This window comes from Biomphalaria glabrata, chromosome 2 (assembly GCF_947242115.1).
Source record: "Biomphalaria glabrata chromosome 2, xgBioGlab47.1, whole genome shotgun sequence".
Taxonomy (NCBI): Eukaryota; Metazoa; Mollusca; class Gastropoda; family Planorbidae; genus Biomphalaria; species Biomphalaria glabrata.
In genome coordinates, this window is record NC_074712.1 from 13004616 (window position 1) to 13022793 (window position 18178).

Genomic DNA, 18178 nt, shown 5'->3' on the forward strand with positions numbered 1-18178 from the left:
AGCGTATTCAAGAGAGGTTAGACATTTTTATCAGTGGCAGGGCTCTCTTAATAGACTGCAGTGAATAGTCATCTGCCGAAATTGAAAAACACTAAATGTGGCTCAACAAAGATGGCTAAGACAGATTTTAGGAGTCAGTTATAAAGATCGAATTTAAATCAAGGAAATCCTATGCCGAACTGGGAGTCGACCCTTTAGTAAGATTGTGAGAGAGCGACGCATGAGGTTTGCGGGACATGTTCTCTGACAAAATGAATTACGCATAAGAAGAATTGTAATGATATCCTAGTACTACTTGACGCCACTCATTCATGGAGGTCCTCAAGGCAGGTGGGAAGAGGCTTCAGACATTACCAGTGACAGATTTTTATGGAAACAGCTTGACGGCAAATGCTCCGAACGGCGCGGTAGGGTCTAAGTCAGTAAGAATAGCACATTAGGTTTTTGAAATAAAACTTTTTAATAGCAGGAAAATGCACTGTAGATACCTCAGAACATGCATTTTGTTGGCTTTCAATGCCAGAAATAGTGCTAGGCGGCGGGGCTTCGCCCCGCGCTAATTGAGCTCCTGGCGATCCCCCAGACCCCATTTCTAGTAATGGCTGGGAATCTACAATTTTATGGAAACAGCTTGACGGCAAATGCGCCTTTCAATATCAGAAATAGTGCTTGGCGGCGGGTATTCGCCCCGCGCTGGGGGAGCTCCTAGCGCTCCTTCAGACCCCCTTGCTAGTATATCTACAATTTTTCCACTAACTCATGGATGAACCTTTTCTAGGGCACAATAAACGTCTTCCGAAAGAATGAAGGGTCAGAATGCAATAAAGATTATGTACACACACACACACACATAAATACATATAAAAAAAAATTTCGCCCGGGGGGGGGGGGAGACAAAATCTCCCCCCAAACCCCCCCCGAAAAAAAATCCTGGCTACGCCCATGATATGAGATGAGTGTCACTGAAGGCAAAACCAGTATCCTTTTGAAAATATCCCCAGACGTAGAGATAGACAGCGCCAAATTTATCCTGCTTTGCTTTATTGGGGAAGTTAAAACTTAGGATTAAAGAAATATAATGAAGGCTTATATCTTTTTGCTAAGGATTGGTTTCTTGTTGAAAATGAAAGTTACATTTTTTTTTCTGCAAACTTTTGCTCTAGGTGTGTGTTTCGCGTGGGGAGGGGGTGGTGACTAAGTGAAAATTTTGATTTAAGTGAGGAGGATTCGCTCAACACGTCGACCTCAGTCCTTAGTATCTCGCCCATATTTTTCAGCAGGAAGATTTGGTCAAGACATCCTAACCTCTAGAGTCTAGACTCTAGGTGATTGATTACTGTTAACTTTCTAGGCTTTTTGTTTTTAAACGTAAGTTATAGTAAAATCTGAAGTCAAGGAATCTGTGACTCTGTCTACAACTTCCATAAGGTCTGAATGATAGCTTCTCCCATAGATTTATATTTGAAACTAGAGCTAGAGAACAATTTTTTTTTAATACACTTTTTTTTCAGTAAAGATTTAATTTAATTCTCATTCACGGATCAAATGAATAGGATCTATAAATAAAATAAAAAAAAAAAAGATCTGAATAAAGAAAAAAAAATGTAAAAAAAGTACGCTTTTAATAATACAAACTACAAAACAATAAATATATTTTATCAGTTTTAATGTTAAAATTAATTCTGTTGACTTTGTTTTTGTACTTAGAAATTCTCATTTGAAGACCATATATAAAAATAGAACGTAATAGACTAATTTGAATTTTGGAAAATTTCAGGAGAGATAAGCACCTTCAAATGTAGTAGCGAGCAATCGTGGCATTGATTTGTTGATATAGGTTAAGAGATTAGAGAAACACGAAAGGTCACCCATAGATCATGACTTAATAAAAATGTTTGAATGATATAAGACTCCAGAAAGGTGGACCTTCACATCATTAAAGTTTGCTATAGACACTCTTTATTGTTTAGCGTGTTGGACTTAGTTTCTCATAGATCAGACAATGAAAGTCGTATTACTCTGTTTGGTGGTCATCGCTCTGGGTGAGTTGTTACTGAAACGTATTGTTGACATTGTAGGCTTATAGTTTGAGCTCTTCTTCTACAAGCTCACCTGTAGTGTCGTTTTCTTAAACCAGTAGAGCATAAAGCAAACATTTGACAAACCGTGTAGCGATCACATTTTTATTTGTTGCTGCATCGCCCCAGAAGTTTTATCGATTTTTAGTGAGATATCTGCAAATTTTAGTTGACATCTCAACTGTATGATACCAGGTGAAGAAAGTCTTGATCCAAGTTTTATTTACTTTAATGCATAATAGTACACTCTTTTGCAAGAAGTGTTTCCTTATTAGTGTAAGTCTGTTATTATTGTTATTGTTAAACAAGTTATGTTGTTTTTTTTTAAAACTATACTTATCTCGATATATTTACATTGTTAAAAGAAAGGGTCACTTTAGGGGGAAAGGTCAAGGTCATATTTTTTCTTAGTTTAGGTTATTGTTTGACATGTTTCGGATGTTTCTTCAGAAGATGTTTACATACTAGCCTTAAACCTTACGCAGGACGGCGTGGGCTATCAGAGGGCAGGGTGTGAACCCGGGACCACCGAGACGACAGCCCAGTGCGCATACCGAACGACCAGATTAATTTTTTTGTTAAATCTCAGACTTATTCTCAGACCACCATGCGCTCATCTTTGTTGTTTTGGTTTTTATTTGTACAAAGCTGATATCAACTCACTCTGTCTAGTAAAAAGTTTGTACACGTTCTTTCTCCCACCCCCACTCTCGGATCAAGTTAAAATTTTGCACAATTAATTCTAGTGCATGACAAAACAAGAATAATTAAAACAATTTAACCAATTATTTAATTAAATATAGATACTAGTTATTTTTTTTTTGGGTATCGAACAAGAAATCGTACTTGACAGATGTGGTGGTATAAGTTAAATTATTTCCCTTTTAGAGGCATGAAGTGGTACAACTTTTTTTTTATGCATTTAAAAAACAATCACGGTAATATTGTCACAGATACCCCCCCCTCCTTCATTTTCCCTCTATCCCAACTGGTTCAGACATGTGACAAGATCATAGCGCATTGAGAACGATATAAGCATGACATTGCGCTAAACAAAAATTGGTAAAAATTTTTCTATTCGCACGGATTTAGTATTGCTAGCTTAGATTTATTATAAATTGAATCACATAACTGATCCAAACTAATTGATAAAATTACACTTAATATAAACTTTGTTTTTTTTTAACATATTTATTAATGGTTTTTTTTTGTTCATTTCTTTCTCTCTCTCTCTCTCTCTCTCTCTCTCTCTCTCTCTCTCTCTCTCTCTCTCCAATTACCAGGTCAATCTTTAAAAACAAATCGCCCTACACATAACTAGTGATGTTAGTGAAGATAGTGTAATGCTTAGATTATTCAAACTATTTACAGCCTCAGCTGGTGTGGTTGAGAAAAGACAGATTTGTGCCAACCACTGTAATCAAAACACACTCTCCGGGTGTCACCACGACCAGGTCTGCGTACAACATGGATGTAATCACTTCTGCGAATTCATTATAAGTAGGTAGTTTTAACATGTTTTAAGTTAATTACGGAACGTTTCCAAACGGCAATCTACCATTGTAGTCTTCCTACATAACCATAGATTCAAACCATGACTGCTTTCGGCACTTTAATTACTGGTTTTCTCCTAATGGCAGTTTCCTTTAATTGCAAGCTCTCTTTTAATGGCAAGCTCTTTTTAATAGAGCTGGCTTCAATGGCGAACTTCCTTCAATGGCAAGCTCCCTTTAATTCGGTTTTATTATAATTTTGTTAGTTCCTCCCTAAATAGGGGACGTGGGAGGGGTGTGAGTGCTGTTGTAAGAGCCTTTATGTGTTTGAAAGAGTGTATATATGTCTGTTAGAGGGCCGGCCTTAGGCCACTGAAACCTATGCTGTTGCAGGCCCCGCGCTAATACTTGGTGTAAATTATTAAATTAAACCATTATAAATTTTATATAATAACAGGGTTTCTGCGGCCTCCTGATTTTCAGGGCCTCCTGGAAAACTCCTTTAATTGCAAAATATACGAAAAAGTCCTGGAAATCTCCTAAATTTATTGAAATCTCCTGAAAACTCATAAAAAATCTTCCGAAAAATAGACAAAAATTGTCATTTCGGGGAGCTAATCCTACGCTCGATAGAAATCGGCAATGCCAGCTTTCATTTAATAAAAATTTATTGCAAAGGAATGCATGTATTTTCTAATACAAAATCTTTCAATGATTTCTCTATTCTGTATGATATCAATGCAAACCTTGGGCAGAGCTGGACGTTCTCATATTCCAAATGGAAATAAAGTTGAGAAAGAAATCCCATTGTCTCGTCTATTAACATATATAGCCAATGTTTAGATGTTGTACATCGATAGTATTTTCAACATTTAAAATTGACTGGCATCTTTCTCCCAACCGTTGATGATAAAGTCTCTAAATATTTTAATATCTACCTAGCAAACCCCCCCCCCCCCTCCTCCATTTCGCCTCAAGTTTGGAAGCTACAATTTATTATCTGATATTTCTTTCAGAGAAACGCCAAGACTGCCCTCCCGTGTTGTGTAAGATGTACTGTGAACGGGGATTTGCTAAAGGTTCTGATGGATGTCCCATTTGTGCTTGTGCCTAAGTGACTTTTGTCAAACTCAAGAGGCTTTTGTCCCTTGTTTGAACAGAATGTAAATGTTCCCTCAGTTTGGACTTATACAATACATCTAGAGTCCGTGTCAATAGCTGAGTACTCTTAATAAAGCAAATGTCATTAAAATATATTTTTTGTTGTCCGTTTAATGAGCGTCAGGTCTTTCAGACGGAAGAAAGACAGTCACCGTTTTAATTCAAGATTTTCATACATGGCGGAGAAACTATAAATAGCTCGCTATTTGGTGTATCCGGTGTACAAACTAAAGGAAGGGGAGATAAACTATGTTTTCTAAAAGGTCGTAATAAAAATTTTATGCATTTTGTAGCCAAATGGAATTTTGTAGCACTGCAGAATCAAATTTTCTGATCTCTTCCGTTTGGCATTTCAATATGGAGGAGGCATTTGACATTCACTGTTTGACTGTTTAAAAACAAATGGGCAATTAATTAATCGTGAAAAATCTCAAATTGATTCAAATGGATGGATTAGATTCAACTAGATTAAATAGACAATTTTTTTTTGAAAATATGTAAGACTATTTAGGTTACACTAATTTACTCACTCTTACAAGGTTATATTTTAACTATCAATTAATCAACCACTCAATCAATCACTCAATCTATCTATCTATCTATCTATCTATCTATCTATCTATCTATCTATCTATCTATCTATCTATCTATCTATCTATCTATCTATCTATCTCTCTATCTATCTATCTATCTATCTATCTATCTATCTATCAGAATATTGTTGACACTAATTACTATCTAGATTCAATTATTTAAATTGTTTGAATTTTCTATGTTAATCTATACCAAACAAATTTACAAGACCAGTCTTAGAGTCCGAAGATTAATAAGGAACGCAGTATTTCCCGTAGTTACGCAACCCCAGCTGTGACCAATATATTTTACCATAACAAGTGCAGGCATAACCACATGTGGTGTATTTAGATTTTCTTTTCGCCATCTGCGTCTGTCATTGGCAGCGGATATTCTTTTAATATTAAATGTGTATCCCGCGACCTTTGTAAGTGACCCCCAAATGTCTCGTTCTGAAGCTGCATGCAACCAGGTGCTCTCTTGTATGTCAGCTAAGGCAAGTAGGCGCCTAATCTGGTCTTTAAAGTGTTTCCGTGGGGCACCTCTGTTACGTCGACCAACTTTCAGCTTTTAGCATACGTTCATCCTCCATATGTGCCCTGCCCAGCGTAACTGTCGGACCATAAGAAGTCCCTCTCTACTGTCCATACCGGTGTCCACTTTCACCAAAGATGCTTGGACAGCGAAATCAATGTATAGTTCACGTAATAATTACACAATAGTCGCACTTCGGAAAGATATTTCTGTATTGAAACATACATAGTGGATAAGCCACAAATCTTTGATCTCAAATAGCACGACATAATCTATTAGTTACCCTAATTGGCCGCACTAATTAGTGACCATCATTGGCCGAACTAATTAGTGACCATCATTGGCCGCACTAATTAGTGACCCTCATTGGCCGCACTAATTAGCTATTAACTTCATTCAAGATTCCAGCTTCAGCTTCAAAACTTGTTAAAAATGACTACCAATCATATGATCAAGATTTAAACTCTAGACCTCACCACTGAGCCACTTTGCTCTATTTACCTGCAGTAAATATACCCTCTTTTAAAAAAATTCTCCTATATTAATTTGAAAACATTATCCATAGATAAATATAAAAATCGTAAGAATATTAATGAATTATTTATCAAAACATAAGACAATGAAAGTTTAGAAGAAACTATAGAAAACAAACTAGAGTAAACAATACATTAGAGCTCTTCATAACTCACAGGCATGGATTAATGCTAGGTTATGACGTACTGCCTGTGGTTAATGACAAAATAAAAGTCAGGCAGAATAAATACTAAAGAAATGATGAAATAAATAAGTTATAATCAGTTAGAATATATTTCAATATTAACTTAAAAAAGAATGATAACAAGCATAAGAATATAGATCTACTGTCAGGATGTGATAAAGAAAAAAAAACATAAGAAAAACAGGAATTTAAAGCTGAAAACATTCATTTCAACAAATTTAATTTCAAAACCTTTCTTTATATCGCTGTAATGAAACAGCAGCAACAATTATAAGTATTTCAAACTTAGATGACAAGAAACAATACTACTAGATAAGTGATTCATTGTTCTGATGGGACTTAAAACATCTGTCTTAATGACTGAAACAAAGTGGATAGCTCTGTGTAGATAAGGTTTAGACACTAGTCCTATAAATAGCTTTATTGTTTTAGTCTTTTTTTTGTGTTCTACGCATTCATCATGATGTTCAAGAATCACCCCAAACCCAAACCAAAAAAATCCGGATTATCAATTCATTTCCAATTTTTTTTTAAAAACGTTGAATATTGAGCTAAGTGTGTTTAAATTATGTAAAGGGGCATTAAAATACTGGACTTTTGCATAAAAAAAATAAATAAAAATAAAAGTTCCGGCAAAACTAAAAGCAACGAAGCATGGGTATCTGTCATAAATAAGTGGCCAGGGGAAATTGGGTACTTGGAAGAAACAAGAAAAAGGACTACAACAGCGAATCCCAAAGTGGGTATATATAATTCCCAGAGGAGTCTATGCCGACTTTCAAAGGGTCAATTAGTCAAGAAAGTTTGAGAACCACTGGATCACAAGAATTCAATCAAAAACATTGTATTTTTCTGTTAAGGGAATGAAAACTTGTCCCCGCAAATGAATAACCGAAACAAAGTTTCGTTATGAGCTAGTAAATATATAACTAGCCTGATCCGCATTTATCACAGTAACTATTCAAAAAGACAATATCTCCTTTATGCAGCTTATATAGCGGTTGGTCTTCTCTTTAAAATGATTGAATGTTAGATTAAAAAACGATGGAACATTTTTTGTTACCCCGCCCTCTTCTCGCCGAGATTGAATCCTTGTTAAGCGAATGTATAGATGTAGTACACTTTATAATAGTCCAATGATAAGCCTTTACATCTAGACGCCGCAAAATGGTCCTGAACATTGATCTATGAACGGTTATAACTATAAACTGTTTTGCCTTACACTCGGATATTCCAGAATACAATAATCATTTCAAAATCGATTTTGGCTATATATCTAAGTCTAGTTCTCTAGCCAAATTCAAATTTCTTTTATTCATTTTACTTGAAAAATGATAACGGTTAAAGTAGAGTTTTTCCGTAAGACCAACCAGCTGGTAATTCTTTTCTTTTTTCATCAACTGTTAAATTTCTAGAGATGTCGTTAGAGCTGTTTTTGAGATCATCGTGCAGTTCCGCCCTTGATGAAGTTCTGACTTGAATAGAGGTATTGTAAAAAACAAAACAACAACACATTGGAAACAATTATCAGTTTTAAAATCCTGTTCTCGATACACTGCACACAAAGATCTAGTCTTTTGAAACACAATTCTTTAAGCTTGAAGACACTGACAAGTCTGACATCCATTCTCATCATATTCATAAATACCAGTGGAGCAGGGGATACATCGAACTAAGGGACAAGGTTCTCTCTTCCCAACACCTGATAATGAAATAAGTGTGAATCATTATGCAATAATAATCAAATTCAGAGTAACAGTTTATTTTTAATCTAACGGTTGTAATTCTTGAATGGGCCTTTTTTTCCAATGAACTAATTTTTAATTTTAAGAAGTTTGAACATGTAGACATTTGTACTGAATTAAATATATAACGAATTTAAAAAATGTTTCCTGTCTAGGTTGAATAATAGAGACCATATCGAAGATAGGCCTAACTACGTGTAGGAACTTCTAATAGTCGTTATATTTCAAAATTTTTGGTGATTTGTTATTATTTTTGATATACACTAGAGGTTAACTTCTAGATCAAGATCTAGCCATTCTAAAATTGTGCAACACATTATCATTAACTACAGTTTTTTTACATTTCCAACTGTTGTAACTCTCTCCACACACACACACACACACACATAAATTCGTACACACGTGTCACACACACATGCTTTCATACAAAATGTTTTGTGTTCTGTAAAATCACATTTCCTAATCCCACGGCACTAAGATAATCCCTCACGTTGCTCAAAGCAAAATAAAATATAATTTTGTACTTTGGAAATTTCAATGTCAGCCTTAAAAACATATTGGTCAGAAACAACAAATGAAAATCGAATTTGGTAGAATTTGCCACTGCGATTTGTATCTTCAAAAATCTGAGTTGTTCTAAGCTTAAGTTAGCTAATAGCAGGTTACACCTTCGTTTTCACAGACTGACAGCGCCTTGAGCCTACATTTGGTTTGATATCAGCGAACTATAAAGTAAGGTATTATTATTATTATATTATCCACGCGCAAGTGAAGGAATTCATGATGATTAGTCAGTTATTAGATCCAAGGATTTAATAAAGTAGAAGATTTCTTTAAACACACAGAAATAGGGTTTAAAAATATTTTTTCCCTTTATTCTACAAATAACTTTGCAAAAGGAACGGCAGACTCTTCGCATTTAATGAGTGCATAAATTTTATACCATAAAATATTGAAACATTAAAGAAAAAAAAACTAAACTATTTATAAATATATTTAAAAGTAATAAATGATTTCAATTGGTAACGCCATTGCGTCTCCTTTAAATAATGGAAAAATATTGATAGCATAATTTTAATTTTAAGATATTTATTAGGTTTAGTTCTTATGCATACTGAATTAATTCTGATGCGTCACATAAGTTAGAGTTATTGAATTATCTGTAAGCCTACTTTTTATGGAAACAAAACAGTGGCGTAGCTAGAGTATATGATGCCTGGTGCGGTACCTTATCTTGATGCCCCCCCCCCCCCGAAAAAAAAACAAAAAACTAACTAATTAATAACATTGCAAAACCTTACTTTTTTGTTCAAAATAATATACATTCATTAATCAACTATTGTTAATTCTTTCATGACCTTAATGACCTTTCATGACCGCAGCATTATCATAGCCTTGATCCCTACAGTCCATTATGTCTAAGACATCCGAACGCAATTTCTCTAGAATCATCTCAGCGATTCCAGCAGCATGCTTGTCCTTTGTGTCGATGAAGTCAACAAAAGACTCACGAACCTGCACCCCGTCATTATCCATGACAACATACCGTAAAATGTGGGAAATTTGATCCAGCTTTGAGATGTCAGGTGTACTGTCAAAAATAATAGAGAAATATTTGGCTTGTTTTATTTGCTGTTTGATTTGTTTTTTAGCGTGATCCCCCAATATTGTAATAAATTCATTTTGTATTTGTGGAGACATGTATGTATTCGGTCTGGAACAAAGCTTAGTTCGAAGCACATGCTCCATCAAAAGTGGATCGTACTTTAATAGTAATTTTACTAACTCTCCAGGTTTTCGTCTCTTGTATAATCAAATCTTGGGCCTTGTTGTCAATATTTTTCCCTACTCTCAGGCGAACTTCAAATTCCCTCCAATCAAGCGATGACTGAATGTGAGCTCTGCTGGTCTCATGTTTTTCTATTTTCGGGGATAACCTCCACCACTCATTGAATCCATCTTTGGATTTAAATGAAGATTTGGTACTTGATCTTGTTGAGAAGAGTATGCAGGGGAAGCAAAATATGGATTCTTTTGTTGGCGAATAACGGATTCACTTTCTAAGAACTTTCTCGCCGTTTGACATTTGCCGGAAAAAAACCAAACCTTTGAAAGCTTTCTAGCCTTTCCTTTTGCTGATTCTTGATGTCTATACGCCTCTCTGAATTGACTGTCCATATGCTGAACTGTTTCAGATCCTTGAGTGACAAGGTGTATGCGAATATTACCTGTGATGACATCAGGCCAATCTCCATGTCATTCGGTCAAGAGTTTATTATCCTGCTTTCTGTATTGTTTACACTGTCTGATGGTTCTGCTTCTTCAGTATGAATTCTGTGTGCTGTCCTTTAGTCTCTAGAACCTGCGGTATTGAAGTATTTTCTTCTTTTCAGGATGTCGGCCTCATCATTTTTTTCTGGATTCAATGATAACCGTCTCATCTCGCTTTGTTGCTTTTAATTGTTCAGTTAATTCATACCCAATAACAGCTCGCCTATAGTCGGTGGACTCTGGCAATGATGTGACTTGAAATTGTCTCGATGCTTCTTTAGACTTAAGAAATTTAAGAAACGCACCTTAATGCGGTCAAAGAAACTGCTTTATGCGGATGACATTGTCCTCTGGTCAACCGGCAAGAAAGCCGACCAAATACAGGCGGCATCACAAGCAGACCTCAAAAACCATCTCCTCGTATTGTGACAAATGACAGATTCAGATAAACGTTGCCAAAACGACTTGGTCCCTGTTCAGCCTAGGGATCGACATTCTTAAGGCTCCATTCGAGCTTCAACTCGGTGGGCTGCGACTCCAACGTGAAAACACGCCAAATATCTAGGGGTGACCCTGGATAGAAAACTGTCAATGCTCCAGCACGTCCAGGATGTTGAAAGAAAAGCCTCGGAGAAGTTAGCGTTACTAAGAAAGCTGGCCAGCACAAAGTGGGGCGCCAAAGCTGACATGCTACGCACATTGTACTTAGGGGCAGTCAGATCACAAATTGAGTACAGATATACAGTTCAAGTATATGCTAGTAAAACTGCCCTCGAATCACTCGACCGAGTACAATCACAGGCACTAAAGTTCATTTGTGGCACCTTTCGGACAAGCTCAACAAACGCTGCTGAAATCTTAACAAACGTGGCCCCTTTACATTTAAGGAGGGAGAGGGTGGTACTTACGGCGTATGAGCGATATAAAAGTGGCGACTATAGGCTACCCACCACAATCTTAGTGCAACAGTAGAGAGAGAGGAGCGGCATAAAAATGCGATCGTTCCTCCATATTGCGGTCAATTTGTCAAAATTTTATGCATTTTGTAGCCAAATGGAATTTTGTAGCACTGCAGAATCAAATTTTCTGATCTCTTCCGTTTGGCATTTCAATATGGAGGAGGCATTTGACATTCACTGTTTGACTGTTTAAAAACAAATGGGCAATTAATTAATCGTGAAAAATCTCAAATTGATTCAAATGGATGGATTAGATTCAACTAGATTAAATAGACAATTTTTTTTTGAAAATATGTAAGACTATTTAGGTTACACTAATTTACTCACTCTTACAAGGTTATATTTTAACTATCAATTAATCAACCACTCAATCAATCACTCAATCTATCTATCTATCTATCTATCTATCTATCTATCTATCTATCTATCTATCTATCTATCTATCTATCTATCTCTCTATCTATCTATCTATCTATCTATCTATCTATCTATCTATCTATCTATCAGAATATTGTTGACACTAATTACTATCTAGATTCAATTATTTAAATTGTTTGAATTTTCTATGTTAATCTATACCAAACAAATTTACAAGACCAGTCTTAGAGTCCGAAGATTAATAAGGAACGCAGTATTTCCCGTAGTTACGCAACCCCAGCTGTGACCAATATATTTTACCATAACAAGTGCAGGCATAACCACATGTGGTGTATTTAGATTTTCTTTTCGCCATCTGCGTCTGTCATTGGCAGCGGATATTCTTTTAATATTAAATGTGTATCCCGCGACCTTTGTAAGTGACCCCCAAATGTCTCGTTCTGAAGCTGCATGCAACCAGGTGCTCTCTTGTATGTCAGCTAAGGCAAGTAGGCGCCTAATCTGGTCTTTAAAGTGTTTCCGTGGGGCACCTCTGTTACGTCGACCAACTTTCAGCTTTTAGCATACGTTCATCCTCCATATGTGCCCTGCCCAGCGTAACTGTCGGACCATAAGAAGTCCCTCTCTACTGTCCATACCGATTTCTCCGTCTGAGCTTAAAAGGGTTTTTGAGGCGCCAGCCAGACTAGTCAGTCTTGAGCATTGTTCATAATTTTGTTTACGTTACAGTATTACAATTAATTAGTTAGTTAAAAAAAAAACTCGTAGAAATCAAAGGTTAGCTTATTTAAAAACATTGACATTACAATAGAATTATTTCCAAAATTAAACTATAAAGAATCATAAAGAAATGAATAAACTAAGACAATTGTTTAGAGCTAGAGTTTAGAAATATATCTCAATATCTAGATTAAACCAATGGACTAAACAATGAAGTAAAAAAAGGTTGGCCTATCTTCTTCTTTATATTACAGAGCATCGATCAGTGTAGTAACAACATGTACCGTGTGTCCGAAATAAATCTAGTAAATTAGATTCAAACTGTTCTATAGCTTACACTGTATGGAAGAAATAGTCAAGGAGATGAAACAAAATAGCGACATGACTAGCTTATAAATCGTTAGTTCATGTTTAAAATACAGTAGTTTGTGTTTATTCGTGTCCATACAATAAGTCGTTTTTACTGAAAAGCTCAGGGAAATAGGAAATTAATACACACTGGGGGAATTTTGGTGCCCCTCTCCACTTGGTGCCCTGTGCGGCCCGCACCACCCGCACATTGGTAGCTACGCCACTGAAACAAAATATTTGTTTTGTTAACTTTAGGAATATATTTAACTTCTACGTATGTCAATAAGTGTCTGTGTCTAGAGTCATTTTAGTGTCTGTGTCTAGAGTCAGTTTAGTGTCTGTGTCTAGAGTCAGTTTAGTGTCTGTGTCTAGAGTCAGTTTAGTTAGTGTTATGTTGTACACGTCTAAAGGGATCAAGGATGTTGATGTATTATTTTATCCATTTCTTTTAAAACGTTTAAAATTCCCGTACGAAACAAATCCATCGCTGCAGACGTTAAAAAAAAACAAAATTAGCTATTAAATCTAAATCTAATCGAAGTATACCGAGTTCAGGCTGACAGGTGTGCCCACAACCATTAGACCTGCAGACGAAACCATCAGGGCATTTAGGAATGTCCAGATCATCGTGTAGGCTACACATCTCAACACAGATAGCAGACAGCGCTGAGCCTGGAAACCAAAATGTTACACACACATGTTAAAACAAACTTAGATAATAAAATAGTGCTTAATATACTGTTGTAAAATGTCTTCACTTCACGAGTTTGTTACAACACTTGATGAACGACCAAGGATGTTTAATATCGTCCACTGGTACATGCATCCACTGACTAATGGACAAATGTACAGACTGGTTCTACAACATATGCGGTGGACTTTTGACTAACCTGGATTTTAAGGATAGGTACTCTTATGCACAACTATTTTTGTATTAAGAGAGGTCGTCGGAAATCTGCATTGTTATAAATGACTTCTGAAATATAGGCCCCTTTACTTAGAATAAGATTCTCCCGCGCAGTTTGGTAAGGTGTATCCATAAGGATCTGTCATTGGCAATGTCTGAAGAATTTTCCCTCCTGGTGTCCACTGCTCTAGTTATACGAGGACGTCTCTGCGCTTTCCTTGTATTGGCCCTCATATGACCTATATTCAAGTTTATTCAAATAATTGACAAGCTGAGTCATCTAATCACCGACATGCACGTGCACTATACAAACATTCAGGCAGTAAAAACAAGATGAAAGTGTTTTTGTCTTACACACAGGACAAAGAGATTTGAAACCGAATGTTCACAAACCTAACAGCCCCCCCCCCCCCCAGCTGAAAAGGAATATTAACACTATATATATATATATATATATATATATATATATATAATATAAAGCAGAAAGTAATGCATATGTATGATGTATGTCCCGCATAGAAATCAAAACCGTTAGACCAATCTTGATAAGACTTTGTATATATGTTCCATAGATCATGGCGGAGACCTTAATGTATGTTTAGTGTTTCAACAACTACCGGAGGGCCCTAAAAAAAAGACATAAACTACCTAATTGTAGGCTATCTCTATTAAAAAACGAAACTTTTTAACAAATCGGGTAAACCTGCTTTCACAGTATTTTATATTTGATATCAACATGTTGGCTGAACGGGGAAACCAATTTTCACATTCTACTTTTATTTTCTGGGCAAAATAAAACAAAACGTGAAGGGGACATTCTCCATGTTTAACATTGACCTACATTCAAACCAGTAGATCAGTAATACCCAAACTAAGGTCCAGAGGCCGCGGGTCATATCCGGCTAGTATATATATATATATAAAATTGAAAGGTGTATGTATGTATGTCTCGCATAGAAATCAAAACCGTTTGGCCAATCTGAATAAAACTTGGTATAAATGTTCTTTAGATCATGGCGGAGACGTAGTGTAAGCTTAATTTCCACCCCACAATCGGAGGGCCCTAAAATAAAACAAAAACACACCTAAATTCATCTTTATTAAAGATCTAAACTTTTTAACAAATCGGGTAAACCCGTTTTCACAGATCTTTATATTTGATATGAATGTGTCGGCTGAAAGGGTAAACGTATTTTCACACTCTAATTTTATTTTCCTGACAATTAAAAAATGTGAAGGGAACATTCTCCATGTTTGACGCAGATCGAAATTTATTCCACTAGATACCCAATAATACCCAAACTAAAGCCCGCTGGCCGTGGGTCATATCCGCTAGTATATATATATATATTCAAATGGATTCAAATAAGGAAAAAGTAATATATTAGTGTTATTTAAAATTCAAACAAAGTAATGATTTCAAACAAAGTAATGATTTCAAACAAAGTAATGATTTCAAACAAAGTAATGATTTCAAACAAAGTAATGATTTCAAACAAAGTAATGATTTCAAACAAAGTAATGATTTCAAACAAAGTAATGATCTGGTGTCGTTAATTGAATTACAAAGTTAAATTACTTTTTAAGATAACCCTCCAATTGCCTGAACACTAAATATTAGTAAAGCCAATTTAAGTAGAACAAATTGTATTTGAATTACAGGGTAAAAATGTTTCCAATGACTTAAAGCTGACTTGTACACAGTTATTGGTCTGTACAAATCTCTGACGTCTGGCTAAGACATATACACTTTCTAAAATTAGGGATCCAAAGTCTAAGCCAATAATAAGCTTACCCAATATGGCGGACAGCAGAAGACAGATAAGTAAGGTCTTCATGATGAGCAGACGATAGTGATCTACAGCTGCGTGTTTTCTTCATGGATATAGTCAATATACGGTGGGCGACTGGTTAAGCAGTCGGCGGCCACTAATTGTTTATCTGCAAACAACGCGTTTAATGATGTTTTTCTAATAGAATTGTTCCTTAAACTTGATGTCTGTTGTATACAGTTAGTAACGATAGTGTAAGTCCAATGACATGCTTCAACAAAGAATCATATTTTTTACGCTCTTCCATTTTTTTTTTAGTTTGTATTGAGTTGGCAACATTAAATTCAATTTAGCGTCCTTGACTTTGATTAGCGTCCTTGACTTTGATTAGCTCATCGTGAAAATCTCCAATACTGACTTTCTTATTTTCTAACCCAGTGGTTCCCAAACATTTTCTCTAGTGGCACTCTTAGCATATTCTGAGCATTGAGCTTATTTTTGAGAGAGATGAATTCATGTGGTGGCCACCTAGTTAATTATTCCAGTAGTTCGTGGACACACCTATTCAGGCCTCGCGGAAAACTAGTATTCCGCTAAACACAGTTTGGGAAGCACTGTTCTAAACCGATGATGGGAAGACTTTTTTTTTTAGAAGACTAGCTAAAAAAATTAAAAGAAAAGTTCTGGCCTGCCATAATATATAAAAATAAAATACATTTAAAATATTAAAAACATTTAATGTTTGAATTAATGATAAATGATTTAAAAAAAATGCTATGTAGCCTATAAAGCTGTGAATATTTTGTTGATAGTTCGTCATAATCTGGTTGTAACAGGAACGTAGTTATTCTTAAAAACAATTGTTCATCTGTCAATCTAGTGCTGGCACAGTGTTGTCTAAGTTTCAAATCAGAAAAAAGCTACTCACAATTAAACAAAGTTTCAAACATTCCACAAGTTCTCTAAACAGGAAATATTAAAGTAGTAAAATTGGATTTCGACAAGCCACAGTACAATTATAATTTAAGAACATTTAGAATTAATTGCTTGGGATAATTATTAGACCGAATTTGTAGTTCTACTATTGTAGTATATAAGTTATTTATCAATGGTCGACATGTTCATTAATGATAAAACCTTTTAACATTATTGTGTGACCCTTCATGCATATTTGATCTGTATCACTGCGCTGCGCATGCACACGATATTATGAATGGAGCTATTAAAATGCATAACATGGCTATTTGACCTAGATCCAATATTGTATTCAAAGACTTGGGCAATATTTTTTTTACAAAGCTGATATCAACTCACTGTCTGACTGTCTGTCTGTCTGTCAAGTAAATAGATTTTACACGTTATTTCTCCCACATCCAATCTCGGATCAAGTTGAAATTTTGATAATTATTTCTTGTGCTTGACAAACAAAAAAAAAAAATCAATAAAAAAATTAATCATCTTATTTGGTACTTAACATTAACAAGGGCGAGACAAGTGATCACAGCGCATTGAAAAAGCTAAAAGTATGAAATTGCGCTTAAAAAAAATGGTAAAAATATTTCTAATCGCACAGATGTTTGTCCGCACAGATGTTAGTCTAGATCTATAACAAATTTAATGACAAGACTGATCCAAACTAAATGATACCATTACACTCAATATAAGCTTCTTCTATTTTTCAAATAAAAAAAAATATTTTGATTGATTAGGGTCTTCAGCTTTTGGCAGGGCTACTTTACATATGTTAGGTTTTACTGTTAGTATCTAGGAACATTTATGCAAAGTTTTATCAAGATTTGTCTAATGTTTTGATTTTAATTCGAGACATATATACTTGTAGACATTCGCACTCCTTACTCTTTGCTTTATATATTAGATATATTCTGTATGGCTAAAAAAAAAAACTGGATGCTTAATGAATGGAATAAAAGCCAACAGAAACACAACATGAAAACAATAATGATATTAATTATTTACTTTCACAATTTCTTCTAAAAAAAAAAAAAAATTTGTGTTATATTTATTCGATTGAGCATTACAGTCAAAATAGAGCTTTCTAATGTACACCTCAGCAGTATGGTTTATTCAAGGGACATAATCCAATTAATTGAGCACTAAATGGTTTGCATTGAAATTGCACTTCGAAACGTCCGTTCTCTTTGTACGTTTTAATGTTTCATTTGATTCTACAAGTGGTGAACACATTGTTGCATAGCAAGAAGAATGTATTATCTTGTGATCAATAGGGCAGATGGTGATAAGGTCATCTGTTTCTTTTACCATTGGTTAACGAGCAGGCTGTCATGTGGCCAGCACAACAACCAACCGTCTTTACTTTCCCCAACTTAAGTCAGGTATCCATTAGATAAATTCAGAATCCCAGTCTTCACCAAGGCTTGAACCCAGGACCCCAGGATCGAAAGCCAAACGCTTAAGCACTCAGATTGGACCATAGGGCACTGAGAGTGCTGTCGCATAACAAAGATAAAGTAAAGTTCCCCTTTCAAACTTTGTAGTC

At 35.4% G+C, this 18178-nt stretch overlaps 2 protein-coding genes across 2 annotated transcripts; one reads left to right on the plus strand and one right to left on the minus strand.

The window, feature by feature from the left end:
• The first annotated feature begins 1882 nt into the window (after positions 1–1882).
• On the plus strand, positions 1883–4825 carry LOC106069111 (ghilanten-like). Its single transcript, XM_056019145.1, has 3 exons — positions 1883–2042; positions 3450–3578; positions 4588–4825. The coding sequence occupies exons 1-3, from the start codon at positions 2003–2005 to the stop codon at positions 4683–4685; spliced, it is 267 nt and encodes an 88-aa protein (XP_055875120.1). The 5' UTR covers positions 1883–2002; the 3' UTR covers positions 4686–4825.
• A 3251-nt stretch (positions 4826–8076) lies between these two features.
• On the minus strand, positions 8077–15897 carry LOC106069112 (BPTI/Kunitz domain-containing protein 4-like). The gene is made up of 3 exons (XM_056019146.1): positions 15684–15897; positions 13528–13653; positions 8077–8259 (listed from the first exon to the last, which is right to left on the minus strand). The coding sequence occupies exons 1-3, from the start codon at positions 15724–15726 to the stop codon at positions 8150–8152; spliced, it is 279 nt and encodes a 92-aa protein (XP_055875121.1). The 5' UTR covers positions 15727–15897; the 3' UTR covers positions 8077–8149.
• Positions 15898–18178: the final 2281 nt, after the last annotated feature.

What these genes read in the sequence shown, in the direction of transcription:
- LOC106069111 (XM_056019145.1), top strand. Translation starts at nt 2,003, where the DNA reads ATGAAAGTCGTATTACTCTGTTTGGTGGTCATCGCTCTGG. An exon ending in TTTGGTGGTCATCGCTCTGG is followed by an intron (nt 2,043 to 3,449) that starts GTGAGTTGTTAC and finishes AACTATTTACAG; the next exon opens with CCTCAGCTGGTGTGGTTGAG. An exon ending in CTTCTGCGAATTCATTATAA is followed by an intron (nt 3,579 to 4,587) that starts GTAGGTAGTTTT and finishes TATTTCTTTCAG; the next exon opens with AGAAACGCCAAGACTGCCCT.
- LOC106069112 (XM_056019146.1), bottom strand. Translation starts at nt 15,726, where the DNA reads ATGAAGACCTTACTTATCTGTCTTCTGCTGTCCGCCATATTGG. An exon ending in TCTGCTGTCCGCCATATTGG is followed by an intron (nt 13,654 to 15,683) that starts GTAAGCTTATTA and finishes TTTGGTTTCCAG; the next exon opens with GCTCAGCGCTGTCTGCTATC. An exon ending in CACCTGTCAGCCTGAACTCG is followed by an intron (nt 8,260 to 13,527) that starts GTATACTTCGAT and finishes TTTCATTATCAG; the next exon opens with GTGTTGGGAAGAGAGAACCT.